Below are 18,094 nucleotides of genomic sequence, written 5' to 3' on the forward strand. Positions count from 1 at the left end.
TTGCGTGGGAGACGTTGGAGTGTGTGAGACGGTCAGTCCGCTTCCAGCGCCCCGATGGTCTGCATCCGCGAAGTCTTCGAAGGACGGTGAGTTGGGTTAACCGCGTGGCGCGTTCTCTCGTAGCGAGAGGGGAGCTTTTAGCTTTTGGTCTCGCGTCATGTCTTATAAAGTTTGTTTAACCTTGTCGCAGCAAGGAATGCAAGGCTTCTGCAGACTTTCAGTTTGATTCCCCATGCAGACTTTGATCCGTAAGAAGAACGTAACACAAAGGTGTTCCACATGTAAGAAGTGCGCCCTCGGTTCAGTGCGAATGTTTGTCTGCCTGCAACTGCGTCTGTATGCCTTGTTTCAAATGGCTCTGAGCACTATGCGACTTAACTTCTGAGGTCATCAGTCGCCTAGAACTTAGAACTACTTAAACCTAAGTAACCTAAGGACATAACACACATCCATGCCCGAGGCATGACTCGAAAGTGCGACCGTAGCGGTCGCTCGGTTCCAGACTGTAGCGCCTAGAACCGCACGGCCACTCCGGCCGGCTCTGTATGCCTTCCAATCTTTCCTGAACCTTAATAATTTTGCCTCTTCGTGAATTTTCTTTGTTTCATTTACCTTATATCCATTGGAAGCCATCCACGTGGTTTAATATTAGAGTTTGTTGGCCCACTGCCATCATCCTTTGTCCATTCAAATGTGCCCTCTGAAAAATGTGAATTGTTCGCGGCTGCGTGGTTTAATGTGATTAACCACGTGGGCATACGAGTATATTGTGAATCGTGTACCGTTTCACAAGAAATTGTACTTAGTTACCAGGCAACAGCAGTTGTGTAGATGCATTACATCAATGTTTTAAGGAATAAATAATTTAGCCACGAATCTTATCCTGTGTACCGATGTTACGTCTCTATTACCTACGCCATTTACCTTGTAGTTTCCTCGTTAGCCCATCCATAGCGTTTCGATGCGCACAGGTCCAATAATTAGTGTTCCCTTTATATTTAAAACAATTTCTTTAGAATAGATGTTGTTTTTAGGAGTGCTACTGCACGCTGCTTTTATGCAGTGTTCACGCATTATTTACTTTAATATTTGATTCACGTGAACAATGCATGGGCCAAACTAGTAATTACATCCCATTCTTTACGAGTGATAGTACAATGAATGTTCTCTTACGGGTCTTTTTTCTTACGATTAAATTAATTAATTTTCCGATTCAGCCGAACCCTTAGTTTGTCGTGTGGTTGGAGTTGGTGGCGACCCAATCTTTTACGTTGATTTTAATGCCAGACAGCATTTTCTTATTCAAAGTGAGCTTCACACAACTTACACATAGTGACCATGACGCAAGCTAACATACACAGTTTATTCAATCACAAACAGGCGACCGCGGACGCACAGGCGGTGGCTAGGTTCGGGCCATATTCGTGTTGGCAGCTGAAACCAACTTGGCAGGAGCACGTGGAGGGCCAGTTCCACACTATGCTCCACAGATGCTCTCTCTGGACTTCCACCGGCCGCTAAGGTGACCGCGTGACCGGGAAGACCTGTCCGTTGGACAGAACAATGGCTGCTCGTTTCTCGTGGCTGCTTTTCGCGTCCAGTGCAATATTAGAAAAGCACTCCGTCTTCAGGCCACGAGTGGCCTACCGTGGCCATCCGACCGCCGTGTCATCCTCAGAGGAGGATGCGGATAGGAGGGGCGTGGGGTCAGCACAACGCTCTCCCGGTCGTAAGATGGTATTCTTGACCGAAGCCGCTACTATTCGGTCGAGCAGCTCCTCAATTGGCATCACGAGGCTGAGTGCACCCCGAAAAATGGCAACAGCGCATGGCGGCTGGATGGTCACCCATCCAAGCGCCGGCCACGCCCAACAGCGCTTAACTTCGGTGATCTCACGGAAACCGGTGTATCCACCGCGGCAAGGCCGTTGCCGCAGTAATAGAGCTTACCCCAAAATTAATAAAAGCTGAATCACATGTGTCACTGAAGAGCCAGTAGGCTCACTTGAAGCGGAAAAGATGAACGATTAGGCGTGTGAAGACGCGCCTTCGATATTCGCATTAGTTTATAAGTTATTGTAAGTTTATTGTCATAAATAATTCATGAATTGTAAAAGTGAATATCTCGGTAACACATAATCCGATTGCAACAAGCGAGGTGTCTACAGGTACATCTCGTAGAACTTTATTCATACTGTGTTAGTAGATTTACTGAAATTATTCGTATATTTAAATGACAGGGCGAAAAGTGGATTTCGCACAATTAAAGACAACTTTTCTTACTAGGTAAATAGAGAAACATTAAAAGTAGCTGCAATACTGTAACGTTACATATATAGGAAATTATTTAATGTGTAATTTTAAATTGCTTCAAGTGGTTCAGATGGCTCTAAGGACTATGGGACTTAACATCTGAGGTCATCAGTCCCCTAGACTTAGGACTAGTTAAACCTAACTAACCTAAGGACATCACACGCATCCATGCCCGAGGCAGGATTCGAATCTGCGACCGTAGTAGCAGCGTGGTTCCGGACTGAAGGGCATAGAACCGCTCTGCCACAGCGGCCGACTTTAAACTATTTGTTAATATCTACACTTGTAGAAACGGAGGAAAACCATAGAAATTAATGTTTATAAATAAACTATGGTAGATAAAAGAAAACTGATAACAGCATAATATTTCTCGGAAAATTTCCGTGTAATCTGATCTATCATATGGCATGAAACGTCAAAATTAAGAATTTCAGCAATTTTCACGTTCAGTAGTTTAACTGACCGAGGTTTCCTGGGCGAACAACGGCAATTTGGAAAGGAGTCTACGCACGGACGCCGATGGAGACGGTCAGACTATGTTAAGAGAAAGTTTCATATGAGGAGCAGTGAAATAGCAACTAGTTCGCGTGTGTGAATTATTCAGTGTTCCTACTTTCGGACATAGATATTTTGCGGCATCTGATGAACTTCTTACTTCCCGGATTGTGTGTGATACAAGCCGCACCTATAAGGTTTCAGTGTGTAACCACTGTGGAATTAATAGTTTGAGATACTGTGTAAATTCAACGGTTTTCTAAAGATAACTCACGCAATTAATCGTGGCTTATTCAACCGCCTCCAAGATCTTAAGTAACTCGGTGAGGCTCTGAAATTAATTTATTGTGAACTGTGAATTTCGATTTTTTTTGTGTTCTTATTGGAAAAGAACTCAGATTTGTGAAACTTTCAAAAATGCGTGAGTGCGTACGTGATTTTTGCATAGCAGATCCTACCTGCATTTATATTAAATACTTTTGTGGAACACTGGGTACATTGCCCCACGAATGTGAGTTGGCGCCCCATACACGAAACTTAGCCAAACTTCTAAGTCCAATCACATTTACGTGGGCCCATTAAAGTGTTTGTCCGGTGTATGTGTGGGAAAACCTTTTCTTACAGTTGCACTTGGGGGCTCCCAGCTGATATAGAACTTGCGGACAGTTTAGAACTTTCATTTTAGGCGAGTTGATGAAGAGAGAGACTATTTTGTTCCATTAAGTTTCGGGCGTGCAGCCGCAAGAATTCTCCTTCTTCTTCTAATATTTCGGCTGTGTAACGTTCAGCCATCTTCAGGGTGAGCCGCAAGACTGCCTCTCCAGTTGTCGCTTCGTCCCTCTATACTCGTGTACCGCGCAACTGCGCATGCGGCCACAGATGCAAATGCGCCAGTGACATTGGTCGGCGGCAGAGACGTTCACAATGCGCGAGTTACATCAATGACTCTGCATTCGATCTGTGTTGGCATGTCTATATATCGTTGTGAGCTACATTGTGACGACGTCTTTGTGAGTTTATTACACCAAGTGTCGGATTCCATGATTTATCAAGGTTGAAACCACTATCTCTATTAATTAAATGCGACGTCAAGCGAATCTCAATTGGCTCCGTCACTATCGAGTTCCAAAAAGATGATCTAGTTGCCAGAATTTCGACGTTGTCATACAACGTACTGTGACCAGTGTTAGTACAATACTCTGCCTCCGTTAGGTTGTAAAAGTCGTGTGTACCTCCGGTGTTCTGTATATCTTTCTTGGACAGTACGAGTTGTTCGTCCAATGTAAGAAAGGCGACATTCACATTAGAAGAAGAAGGAGAATTCTTGCGGCTGCACACCCGAAACTTAATGGAACTGTCTTTGCGCCGCCAAAACCTGAAGATTCACAGACTGTATTTTATTTCGTCATCCACACCACATGCACATTACCATACAACCCGTAGGGTCGTATCGGAAGCATACAGTTCGCGCTGACGATTTGCACTGGGCGACGCATCGACCGCTACAGCACGAGATTGTCTGCTACAGCGGTCGGGTGGGGGCGCAAACTCGTAGTAGTGCGTCGCCACGTAAACACAACATACTTGACACGCGGAAATTGCGATTTGCTGCACTGAATATATTGAAATAAGATTGTTTAAGGATTAAATTTTGACGAGCACGTTCCACAGGCAAGGGGATACCGGATAACAGTTCGGTAGCAGTCGCCCAAGGCGTTCGGGGTGTCACACTTTCCACTTCCGTCGGTATGTTTGCCACTCGCCGGACGCCCTTCCCGACACAAAAGAAGATGGCGGCGCTGCGTTGCTCACCTCACCTCGACGTGCTGCGAGACGGCTCCCACGGTGTTGAGCATCTGATCCTCCGAGTCGGTTGGCTGAGACTGGAAGACGACGGGGCTCGTCTCCGTCAGACCGTACAGAGACTGCAGGCAAAAGACAGCATGCCAGGTCCGTATTAAGATGTGACTTTTGGAATACGCACAGAAAAAGATACATGATAATACCAGGGACCTTCGGAAATTGAATTTCGATAATATTAAACAAAACTATGAAGTAGGGGAGAGCGTTGTACCTGGAGGATAGTACACATTGGAACATGTTGTAAGGTGGTCATGTCATTTTGATTTTTGTATGTTATCGTTGCGCACGTCACAGAGAGAGCAAGTTGTGTTACTGTTAAAAACAATCTTTGGTCCTGTAGGCGCACAATCTTTGACTGTGTGCAGTCTGATACATGCTTAGTTGAAGTGTGGTAGGTGATGGACGTATTCTGTAGTGCTGTGTCGACTTCTGATTGTATCTGTTAGGTGAAGAAAGATTTATTGTGAAGGACAGCAAGGATGAATGTGATGTATATACTGGAAGGCGAAAAGAATATAATTTTTTTTTTTTTTTTTTTGAGAGAAGAACTTTGAGGTAAGACTGCAGCACTGCGTACCTAATTTGTAGAAATGATTATTGGGAGTTAGTTAACTTCGTTTTATTGTAAAGGACAGCAAGGACGAGTATGATGTATATACTGGAAGGCGAAAAGAATATAAATTTTGAATAATACTACTTTTTTTTGAAGAGAAGAACTTTGAGGTAACACTGCTGCACTGCACGCCTAATTTGTAGAAATGATTATTGGGAGCTACCCAACTTTGTTCACTTGCTCAGAGCTGAGAGAAAGACCACCCCACTTCCCTCAGTCATGCATTAACATATTAACTGAATGAGATTTTCACCCTGCAGCGGAGTGTGCGCTGATATGAAACTTCCTGGCAGATTAAAACTGTGTGCCGGACCGAGACTCGAACTCGGGGCCATGCCCGCGAAAGGCAAGGTCCCGAGTTCGAGTCTCGGTCCGGCACACAGTTTTAATCTGCCAGGAAGATTCACATCAGCGCACACTCCGCTGCAGAGTGAAAATCTCATTCTGGAAACATCCCCCAGGCTGTGGCTGAGCCATGTCTCCGCAATATCCTTTCTTTCGGGAGTGCTAGCTCTGCAAGGTTCGCAGGAGAGCTCCTGTAAAGTTTGCAAGGTAGGAGACGAGGTACTGGCAGAAGTAAAGCTGTGAGGACGGGGCGTGAGTCGTGCTTGGGTAGCTCAGTTGGTAGAGCACTTGCTCGCGAAAGGCAAAGGTCCCGAGTTCGAGTCTCGGTCCGGCACACAGTTTTAATCTGCCAGGAAGTTTCAACATATTAACTGATTAAGCTTTTTGGTTTTTATACAAATTTTTTAAATATTTTTTTCCTTTTAAATCATTGTTCACTTTGTTAAGCATTGTACTATACAGACCAAGGTCATGTGTGAAGATTATGCGAAATTTTTCTCTCCCCATCCCACCGTTTATCATTACACATTGCACCATGTGGTATGCAATAGTTGTAAATTTTATTTATAAATAGAAATCTAGCTTAGCTGCTGCCCGCTTGCTGTTTGCTGTTGAGCTTTCGAGAAATCTGCAACAGTGCTGTCAAGAGGAAAGGCAAGAGGAAACTTTGATTAGGACCAGATAATTGTTGTACTTCAGTTGCGCATTTAATATAAAAACAAGTTGTATTCAGACCAATTACAGTTCAATTAAAATTAGGTTCCGTTTAATCAAAGGTTAGCAGGCGAGTTTAAGTTGGATAACAATTCGTAGATAAAATGTTCAACTGTGTGTGAAATCTTATGGGACTTAACTGCTAAGGTCATCAGTCCCTAAGCTTACACACTACTTAACCAATATTATCCTAAGGACAAACACACACACCCAAGCCCGAGGGAGGACTCGAACCTCCGCCGGGACCAGCCGCACAGTCCATGACTGCAGCGCCTCAGACCGCTCGGCTAATCCCGCGTGGCAATTCGCAAATACATAGTTTTCGTAATACGTGGACTTTTATAGAGTGGGGGGCGGGGGGCGGGGGGGGGGGTAACGTTGGGCTAAATTTCATACAGAAGCAAATATGATGGGTAGGTTACAACGTGTTTCCTGCCCCATGTTTCAATCCAGCAACTGATTTTAAAATCACAGGAAGGAATGTGAACTGGAAACAGTCATAAGCAATGTCCAGCATTTTCTACTGTTTTTGCTGTGGGACATCAGGTTGTGTTTTGCGCAACGTTTTTAAATATTACAAGTTCTACATATTTAATTGCTCTATAATATATTAAGGATATTTCGACGATATTGTTAAGATGAGTAATATTCAGCACATATTTTAAAACTTGCTATTTAGGTTGTGGACAGTTAAGCCATCCTTCGTCGGAGGTGCACCATCTTGTACGTCGAAATGGAAGAACGTCTCCTACCATAGAACACGATGATCTGAGTTACTTTATTGTCTTAACAAGTTTCCCTGCCTTGAAATTCGATATCTGTGTTGTTGCTAGTAACTTCTATTTCGAATTGTTTTTAACTTGTAACTGGTTTTTCGTAATACTTCTTCTCAATTTGATTTCACTTTCTGATTTTGGGTACGTAGAAAATAGTGTAACACACAGACCATTAAATACAGTGTTGACAAGATTTTCTCAATTGCAACATTTTTTTAAATTTGAATAGAATATTTATTCCTAAGTAAATGACCATGGCGCTCAAAAGTTTTCGAGCGCCCTGAAAGTAAGACAAGAAAAGCTAGTTATCAGATTCAAATACGAATTAGCTATATTGTTTCCCCAGCGCCATGCTTAATATAACGTTTAAGAGTAGTGTTCCACGTTTTTAAAAATGAAACCGTTCACAATACAACTTTCGGTTGTTATGCTGCTCGGGTTCCAAGCATTGCATGCCCCTTTACAGGACGTAAACAAATCAGTAAACACGTTTACAGGTAAGAAAGGAGCATGTAGCTATGCACGAGATATCGAAGAATGAACTCCCGTGAGTGTTCTGTGTAAACATCGATAATGGGACGAAGAAAGGAGCTTTCAACAGAAAAACGTTCTGCAATTATGTCTTTACGTACAGCCGGTCTTACTATGTGGGACAGCACATCAAGAACATACCTCCTTGGGATATGCCCATTATACCTTGCAGAGGCATGCAGATACTGACCAGAATATGGATGGATCTCGAAAGGGTAGGCCAAAAGTCACATCAAAAAGTGACGACAAATATATGGTAGTCAAAAGTAACCGTGATCGATCCAAACTGCGTCAGTTTTAGCAGCAAAACTGAACCATAATGGGGGAAATCTGGTGAGTGTAAGTAACGATGAACGGACATCATCAGGCAATGAACCGTAACGGACATGTGGCGGCTAAGAAACCATTATTGACAGCTATTAGTAGGCAGAAGAGGCTACATTGGGGAAGACAACATGAAAGTTGGGCAGTAAATTAGTGGAGAAAGGTACTTTTCACGGACGAACGCAAATTTGAGGTCTTTGGAAGAAAGCAACGCAAGTTTGTTCGCCGGCTGCCAGGTGAATGAATGTTACACCAATTTGTATCTCCAACATCAAAGCATGGAAGGGGTTCCCTCATGGCATGGGGATTTTTGGAGGCGGTTAGACTGGTGATCTTGAACAAATAAACACAACAATGAAGAAAGAAGATAACCATTGCATTCCACAGTATCATGCAAAGCCATGTGGAGGACTTTTTATTCGTAAGGGATTCTCCTACAGCGAGATAACGACCCTAAATACACTTCAAAACTGTGTAAGTCATGTTCGGCAAATTTAGAAAAAAAGTAGGAACTGAAAAATACAAGTATTATCTGATCGCCCCAATTCCCCGACTGTAATCCTGTTGAACTGCTTTGGGACCACTTGGATGGAGCACTTAAATCAAGGCCTATTACCAACGTTCATCACGTCTGTAGCAGACTACAAGAGGATTGGCGGCGTATTACCTAGGAAACCGCGATGAAGCTGACAGCAAGAATGCCTCGTGTATGCAGAGCGGAGATTAAAGGCTAACGAGGCTGCTTTTAGGAGAGTAAAATTTGACTGCTTGTATTTAGTTTCAGTAAAAGATTAAACCACATCTGAGTTTTGAGTATTTCTAACATTTCTGGTTCCTATTTGCAGTTTTCCTCAAAATCACTAATATTCAAAACTTTTGAGCGATAGTGTAGGAACAGCTTTTCACATATGGAAAAACCTTACTTTACTAAAGTATTTTTGTATTTTCAGAAATGGGCTAAATAAATAAATGTCGTGTGGCTAGGACCTCCCGTCGGGTAGACCGTTCACCGGGTGCAAAACTTTCGATTTGACGCCACTTCGGTGACTTGCGCGTCGATGGGGATGAAATAATGATGATTAGGACAACACAGTCCCTGAGCGGGGAATATCTCCGACCCAGCTGGGAATCGAACCCGAGTCCTTAGAATTGACATTCTGTCACGCTGACCACTCAGCTACCGGGGTCGGACAGAAATGGGCTGCAGCAGACCTAAAGTGAAGAGTAGAGTAAGGAAATACACGGTGATTGAAATTAAAGTTGCAGTTTAAAAACGCTGAAAAAAAAAAGATCCACACTCAGAAATGACATCAAATTTGAACAGAGTACTATCGAAGAAGGGGGAAACGTTATGTAAATAAAAGAGTTTAACGAAAATTTTCCCTCTAGATGGCATTGTATGCGACAGAATATGCAAAATAAAAGGCGTGGAGCACATGACTGTTCCTCAGTTTGTGTCTGAGATGCTCGGGATGACTGTCTCAATGCACAATCACGCGCTCCTGGTAAAGGTATTTTACAAGAACGGTGACTGTGCGCCAGTAGCTCTGCGGAAGTTCCTAATACTCAGCTCTATGGAAAAAGGTGTTGGCCCGATGTCTACCAAGGGTCTGATGAAATGATCACGAAATAGGCAAGACAGGTTCTTTTGTAGTGGAATGCGGTTTCAAACATGCCTGTGAGCACGGCGCATAAAATTCTACAAATAATCCTTAATTGCTATCCACACAAAATTACCCACGTTCAGGAGTTGCTTCATGCTGACCTGCCAGTGGGACAAAAATTTGCTCAAGAATTTCTTGCTCGCTTGGAAGTGGTCAGTGAACGGCCGTGAAACCGTATGTGAACACATGAAGCCTATTTCCATTCCCAAGGACATGCCAATTCGCAGAACTGCAGCAGAATATGGGCAACGGAACATCCACACGCACATCAAACGGTACCATTTCAATTCTGCAAAGATGACTGTGTAATGCGGGCTGACAGCATCGTGTATCGTAGCGTCATATTTTTCCGAGTAAATGGTTGCTTCGTGTCCTATTACCTGTACCGTCACTGGTGATCGCAATGAGAGTCATTTGGGGACCAATGTCAATCTAACCCTTCAACAAGTTGCATGTGTAAGAAGGTTTATTTTTATGTAAGATGGCGTTCCTCCACGCATTGCGCAGCCAGTGAAGGGGCTGCTGCAGCGGCGTTTAGGAAATGTTAAGAGTTATCAGTTGTCAGTTAACTACAGCCTGGCCGTCCAGATCACCTGCTCTTGATCCGTGCGACTTCTGGCTGCGGACTTATCTGAAAGATGTGTTCATTTCACCTTGTGGCAGAAAATGGTTGACAGCACATTGAACATGTCTTGTCCCAGTGTCACTACAGCTAAAACCCGGTTTCATTGTTACTTTTTATGCGGTTTTTCATCTCAGGACAATTAAAAACCAGTGTCACTGTTGCTTTTTATTCAGTTTTTTGTCTCAAGATAATTAGAAACCGAATTTCCCCATCCGATGTGGTAAGATATACATTGTCGTGGTGAATGGGCTTATCTAACTAGCCGTGACGTAACTACTGAATGCCAGACTTGCGCGGGCATGCACATTGTACAGTACGGTTGGTTTAATGGGCAACTCACACCATAGCCAACGGATTGGGATTCATCTGTCATTTGTAGCCGAACCACTTACGTTACTCAGTGAGAAAATTTTCGTTAATTTTTTGTTTGTTTTCCGTAATGTTTTCCACTTCTTTAAGAATATTCAGTTCAAACTTGACGTTCTTAGGAGTGGTACTTTTTTTTGCAGCGTTTTGAAACTGGAACTTTAATTATAATCGCCCAGTATATCAAACTTCTATTACAGGGCTGGCTAGAGCAAAATTCCTTGAAGTACTCCAAGACACAACACCCTGTCCTAAAAAGAAAATCTGAGAAAAACGGGCGAATGATTTGTGGAACGATTTGCCTAAAAGGAAGAAATAAAATGGATTTGAGAAACATTTGACCCGCCTTTGAATGATGGTTGAAATCACGTACAGCAAAGGACATGCTGATTGAGGAGTTAAAGTTCAATGTTTAACTTATATTCCCAGAACTTTAAAGAGTCCTGCAGGATATCCATCTGGTGGATCCTGTAGACAGTACTGCCTGCTGTGTTGCGGCCTCGATATAATACTCTTATACATGATTTTTTAGCATTATTCAAACGCATTTAAAATGTTTCTCTAACTTGGTTTCTTAAGTGTTTCAATAGTTTCGATCGCAATAAACCATAAAACTGGAATTTGTTTTAATGCTCTCATAAACAATATGTGTGTTAAGGCGTGTTAAATTTTTCACATTAATGAAACAGTGTTCCGTTTATTACTATAGAATCTGAATTGCACTTCATAACGTTATTATCAAGGTCAACAGTGTTCTAAAGGAATGGTTCTTTAGTAAGCATGGTATGTTTTTACGCTCTACCACCTTTTAAATAGCATATCTTTCAAATATTGATAATTATTCACATCAACTGAAAATTATTTTTTATTTATTTTAATAGTTTGAGATAAACTTAGTGATGTGTTGTTGAGAATAGGGTACATACTAGAAACTAAGTATTTATTAAGCTTCACTCATTTTTTCACTATTTTACGTTTCAGTACTTTTAAGTAATGTGTGTTTTAAAGAATTTTAATATCACATTAACAGAAAGGAAATTTTATTTTTATTTTCATATATCTAAAGATGGTTGTCAATCAACCGAAATGGGTTATCAACAAATTTTAATTTTATGTTTTATTGCAATCAACACTACTAAAAATATTTTTAGGTGACAAGCTAAAGCATTTATATGTTTTAAGAAATGCACGCCTACTTTACTGTATTGAATTTTACACATTAATTCCACAGATAAATGTGTAAAATTCAATACAGCAAAGTTAATATGCATTACTTAAAACTATTAATAAAATTTAACAAATCGCTGTATCTCAGTCACCAGACAATGTCAGGTTTACAAAATAATCTATTTTCTTCATTTTAGGCAACTCTTTTCACAAAACATTTGCTCATTTTTACTTCAAAGTCTTATTTTCAAGTTTTGTTCACAAAACATGAAATGTCACACCTATGTGACTTTTTATGCACAAAATAACTAGGCCTTGCAGAGATTAACTTTTTGGTACTTTATTTGCATAGCTAGCAGAAAATGTTCGTGAAATATTTCAGTTTTTCCTGAACTCTTGAAGTTTTTCTTAATTTCACTGATTACTTAAAAGCAACTGAATCTTACTTTTGCAAAACTAGACCTCACGCTAGGCAGTTTGATAAACTATTTGAGCATTTCTCACTCTTGGTTTGGCTATAAAATTCGGGCAAAAATCCATTGCGTAATTTCTAGGGAACCTTGTTTTCGAATCACTGAAACATTTGGCCCAGAAAGGAATCAAATTATTAAACAAAATATGCGTTATGTTCGCGCTGCCGGCCGTAGTGGCTGAGCGGTTCTAGGCGCTTCAGTCTGGAGCCGCGCGACCGCTACGGTCGCAGGTTCGAATCCTGCCCCGGGCATGGATGTGTGTGATGTCCTTAGGTTAGTTAGGTTTAAGTAGTTCTAAGTCTAGGGGACTGATGACCTCAGAAGTTAAGTCCCATAGTACTCAGAGCCATTTGATTTGAACCATGTTCGCGCTCTTCTCGCGACCCGAGGCAGAAGTCAAAAGACTTTCGGCTAGCAGTGTTTCTGTGTCAGCAACAGATAAACTTCTTTGCCAACAAAACTTCAGCTCATGAGTACCCACAGTCTCAATGTTTAACCTTTCTGTTCTTAATTTCGAATCATTGTGAAAAATGATATTTATTTTGTAGCAGTTAGTGGGATATGCCGACTACATTGAAGCCATTGAAAAATGCAACATTACTCCATACTGTTGATTATTCCCTGATGGGACCAACCAAAAGCGATGTCTCTGGTGTAACTACCAGTGGGCACGCTTACAATCGTTGAATATAGGTACTGGCTCGTCCGTTGGTATAGGAGCTGGTTGTGCGCTGTTGCATTGTGTACTATATAAATTCAGTAATAATAATCCAGCCTACAGAACAGCCGATGAACAATTTTAAAAGACAAATATGGAACATCAAACAGGATGTTCTGAGTGGTCCGCGTGGACAATTAGGTATCCTGCCACAGGTGTTGATTCACCTTTAGTTTTATCACAATCGGAAAACACGTTCCCACAATAGGTTGTAAAACAGAATCTAACATTCAAATAACTGAACATTATTTTATCATAGCAGTGCAAGCAGACGGTAAGTTCCTACACATGTAATGTTCTACATGGGCAGTGGCATAGACCCGTACTCTGAACTCGCTAATGTCGCTTAGTTCCCACATTTGTGTAAGTCACACAGTCAACTGAGTAACATAATTTCATACAAAGATCGACACAGTTATTCTTGCGAACTCTCACCAAAGAAAATGTCTCCACAAATGCACACTGTCAAAACCGAAAATGAATAGGTTCAAACTTTCTCTTAGCCCTTCGGTTCTTACCCCGACGATGGAAACCAACTAGAGACCATTAGCCCTGCTCTGCTCTCTTCAACCTGCCCTTGGCCATGTGCACCCCAATCATGATAGCTCTTAACAGCCGGCCGGTGTGGCCGTGAGGTTCTAGGCGCTTCAGTCTGGAACCGCGTGACCGCTACGGTCGCAAGTTCGAATTCTGCCTCGGGCATGGATGTGTGTGATGTCCTTAGGTTAGTTAGGTTTAAGTCCCATAGTGTTCAGAGCCATTTGAACCATCTATCTCTTAACTTCTATACCACCATTCGAAATTATTTACGAGTTTTTGAATAAACTTCATATTAAAACAAATAAGATGTAATTTTAGATTACATATGCATTCCTATATCATACAGATTAAGTTCCTATATAGCTGAAATTACGTTTTTTTGGATAAGTATTTTAAATTATGAATCGGACCTGGTGGGACTTAGTCAAGTTCACAATTTAATTTGCATGCCTTGCGTTGCTGCTTTAGGCAAATGACAACAGTAGTAGAATTTCTAAGTAATACATAAATAAAGAACAGTAATATTAATTATTAATGCAGAAACTATTTTGCTGTGTAATTGTGGCGGAATTTCTGGTTTAGCACACAACTATTATAGTGTGATGTTGTTTGGTTTATAACTAATTCCTCAGCCGGCCGCTGTGGCGGAGCGGTTCTAGGTGCTTCAGTCCGGAACCGCGCTGCTGCTACGGTCGCAGGTTCGAATTCTGCTTCGGGCATGGATGTGTGTGATGTCGTTAGTTTTAAATAGTTCTAAGTCTAGGGGACTGATGACATCAGATGTTAAGTCCCATAGTTTTAGAGCCATTTGAGCCAATTAATTCCTCTTTTGGAGTATCTGAGCGGTACACCGTGCCTTCGCGGCCAGAGCAGTGCTTCTCTGGCCATCGATGGTCGTCCGTGGTTTTGCCTTCCGATCAGGGACGTCGGTATGAGGGTCTTTGACTGGAAGACTATTTAAGCGCGCGTGGCGTATCGGTTGCCTTCGAGTCCTTCAAGTTTGTTTGAACAGTGGTGCGAGGATACTCCGCGAGGTGGCGGCTCACGCGGCTGCCTGGCAGAACGAGAGAGCCAGCGAACGGTGCAGTGAGGGGGGTGTTGTCCGCTATGATTCTGCGGAGCCGACATGGTCGCTGAGTCGGACGAGAATACTGTACTCCAGTCTGAGGGACCAATCTGCACAGGTGTTCACAAACAGAGATGACCCTTTGTTGGTTTGGTGGCTATGAAACATGTGGTTGGTCTAAGTGATTTGATATCAGCAATTTGCCCACACTTTACTAAATAAGCTCCTTTCGCCCTTTAAGATATGTCTTAACTTTAGTTGGCTGTAATTTGGTATGGTGTTCATATTTAAAGAGCTATCACGTGTTGTTATTGTTGTTTTACCATACTTTAGATATTTTGTGCTTTAAAGGAAGTTCCATTTACTCGACCATTACGTAAAGATTAGCAGGGTGCATGGTCATTGAATTGTTTATAATTCTAGTACGATTAAGTGCGCTGACCCTGTTTCTTTTCATAAACCTAGGAGGTGTTTGTGAACTAGCTGTTGACTTACTGAGGGCATGTGGAATACGAGTAACTGGCGTAACTGTATGGGCTGTTGTTGATCCAGAATTGTTTCATAAAGTCAAGTGCTCTTGTTTGCTTTGGTCAAATAGTTACTTCTTATTTGTAGTGTCATCAAGTAATTCAAATCGTTGGTTTGCTAAGTTGGTACAAGAGAAGAGCAATCATCTATTGGCTTAATTCACAGCTGGCTAAATTATGAGATTAAAATTAAATGTATTTGTGGCATTCAATGCCAAGGGATAATTCTAATATTTGTAACTGCCCTTTTCATTGCAAATTTTCTTTGTGCGTGCGCGTGGGGTTACGTTTGTTTGTTGCCATTATTAAACATCTTAATTAAGCGCTATGACTTCTTCTCTATGCCTGGTGTTAACAGGTTTACGTTACTGGTATCATAATTTATTCTAACCACAGGGGTCAAGACATGGACAATTGTAAGTGAAAGGCACAAGTGTATTGAAGGACGTAATATTTGTAGAAGTAATACCAATATTTTGGCACATTAACCCCCCCCCCCCGGAGAAGTTAAGTATAATGTTTAACCCTTGTTTGGCAACAGATTTGCAAGGATTGTATTTGTTGAAACTTCCTGGCAGATTAAAACTGTGTGCCGGACCGAGACTCGAACTCGGGACCTTTGCCTTTCGCAGTTCTGCAGCATCGCAGGAGAGCTTCTGTGAAGTTTGGAAGGTAGGAGACGAGGTACTGGAGGAAGTAAAGTTCTGAGGACAGAGCGTGAGTCGTGCTTGGGTAGCTCAGACGGTAGAGCACTTGCCCGCGAAAGGCAAAGGTCCCGAGTTCGAGTCTCGGTCCAGCACACAGTTTCTATCTGCCAGTAAGCTTCAAATCAGCGTGCACTTCGGTGCAGAATGAAAATTTAATTCTGGATTGTATTTGTTGTTTAGTGGATTGTCTTGAATGATTTCTCGAGTCATCAATTATGACATTATGAGTTGTAATTGTTTGTTTTAAGGAGAACAGGCATACTGGAGAATTCTTGGAATTCATTGTACATATTGTTAATTGTCAATATTATTTTACTGTCAGGAATCAGAGTTGTAAAGTTAATAATATTCTTTAATGCTGGTTATCAGAGTTTCTTTGAAGTTTTCTGAGCCGACCATCTGTGTTCAAATGTTTAAAGTTATGAAGAGACTAACAATAAATCTGTTTTTAAGGTATTTTTTGTATAGCGGTTTGGCACCTTATCACTCCCGTCCCGCCCGAATGATTTCAGTAACAGATCGTTATATGGGCTCTTTCTATAGCTGTCTTCATTGTCCTTGATATGACATCTCGTTTGTTTGTGAAAAGGCTGAATTCGTGAATTCTAGACTCGTTGTAGTACGTCAGTACCTCTATTTGGTATGTCGATACAACCACTAAGAAGAAATTTACTAAGTACACTATTTTGGCCAAGTTCGTTCAAATAAGACGCTACCAGCAACTTGTTGTGAACGTAAGTGTGAAGCCGCGCCTTATAACAAAGACCAACAAAAGTAATCATTTTCAAGTGTAATGAAGTGTAATAACATTGTGCTACGATGAAAAGTTTATATTAAATCAGTGTTAACATCAAAGTGCATTACCAGTGAATTTTATCGATAGTTAACCTATTTGCTCTACCAAATGATACATGGCTTTTGTACGAGTCGTGGTTTCAAAAAAATTACGACGGAATCATGATCAGTCTTACTGAGGCTGACAATTTCTATTTGAATATTTACACCAAGTTGTAACTGTGGAATTCAACGACCGGTTTGGAGCAGAAGACAATAAAAGATACTGTAATTACAAGTTTCAGGATACTATGCTGTGGGTGCAAAACTATTGAGAAGTGTACCAACTAGAAACCTTAAAGTGATTAAAAATGTAGTACCAAACATAATTTCTTTGATTACAGCAAAGAAAGATCACCACAGCATAGTAGATATGTAAGTAATTAGTGAAAAGATATTTGTAGATTAGTATGTGTAATTTTCAGGTACTATTTATTGTAACAGTGTATGTGAAATGTAACCAATATGACATGTGACGTATTAAGAGAAGCTAGGGTCCTTGCTGAAAAAAGTTCGAGTCTGTGAACTAGACCCCTGGTTAAGGAAAGATTAATTAAAGTAACATACCTCAAATGGAGTCAACGCCATAGTTCACTGTGTGAAGTATAGCAGATTATTCCCCTCTTTTAAAAACTCACTAATATAAACATAGCGTGAAGGTTGTAAACTCCAGGCACCAAGATATGGGTCGTTGTGTGCAACCTGTCGTGCTCGTGTGTAGTCGCGCCATACAAAGTCCGATTATTTATCGTGTTGGGTTATCACTAGTAATATTACCAACAATCAAGGGGAGCGCAGCGACTGCCACATGACACATTGTGCCTTCCAGCAAGACGAGATCACCCAGGCAATGCCATAAAAGCATTCCCCACAACATAACACTCCGTCGTCCAACCTGGAATCTTCGGACGATTTTTGCAGCGTGTTTACTTTCAGGTGTTTTACGCCGTACATGACGGCGGCCATCTGTCATGTGGAGCATAAAATGTGGTTCATCTGAAAAGACCACATTTCGCCACTCACGGTATGTCCAGTTGCAGAACTGGTATGCAAATTCCAGCCTTTGTCTCGGAGGAACAGCAGTCGGCATGGGTACATGAGCCAGGCACCTGCTGCAGAGGCCTGAACGCAGCAGTTTTCTCTGAACCAGAGAAGGCCAGCCGTCACCACTCAATGGACACCCATTTGCGGTATTTGCATGCAATTTCCAGCCCTCGTCGCTGATGAACAGCAGTCACAATTGCTGCGTGAACCAGATGCCTGTTACAGAGGCTAGTAAGCAGCTGCGTTTGCTGAAAGGTTGTTGAGGAGGCGCTGTTGTTAGCCCCTTTGTTCATCTGGTTAGTCAGTTGCTCAGTAGTTGCACGTCTATTCACCCGTACACATCTCCTCAGCCATCGTTCACCCCTGTCGTTTATGGCCCGTGGTGAAAC

General features: G+C 41.8%; 1 protein-coding gene across 2 annotated transcripts in view; it reads right to left on the bottom strand.

Moving 5' to 3' along the window:
• LOC126416259 (medium-chain acyl-CoA ligase ACSF2, mitochondrial-like) overlaps positions 1-18,094 on the bottom strand; it is a 254,749-nt gene that overhangs the window by 44,956 nt on the left and 191,699 nt on the right. For both annotated transcript variants that reach the window (XR_007575423.1, XM_050083889.1), the window contains exon 9: positions 4,626-4,733. Coding sequence is in view for 1 of the 2 variants with exons in the window: in XM_050083889.1 (XP_049939846.1) it covers positions 4,626-4,733 (108 nt within the window). In the remaining variant the exon portion in view is untranslated. The remainder of the gene's footprint in view (positions 1-4,625; positions 4,734-18,094) is intronic.

This window comes from Schistocerca serialis, chromosome 8, assembly GCF_023864345.2.
Source record: "Schistocerca serialis cubense isolate TAMUIC-IGC-003099 chromosome 8, iqSchSeri2.2, whole genome shotgun sequence".
In the NCBI taxonomy this organism is placed as follows: domain Eukaryota; kingdom Metazoa; phylum Arthropoda; class Insecta; order Orthoptera; family Acrididae; genus Schistocerca; species Schistocerca serialis.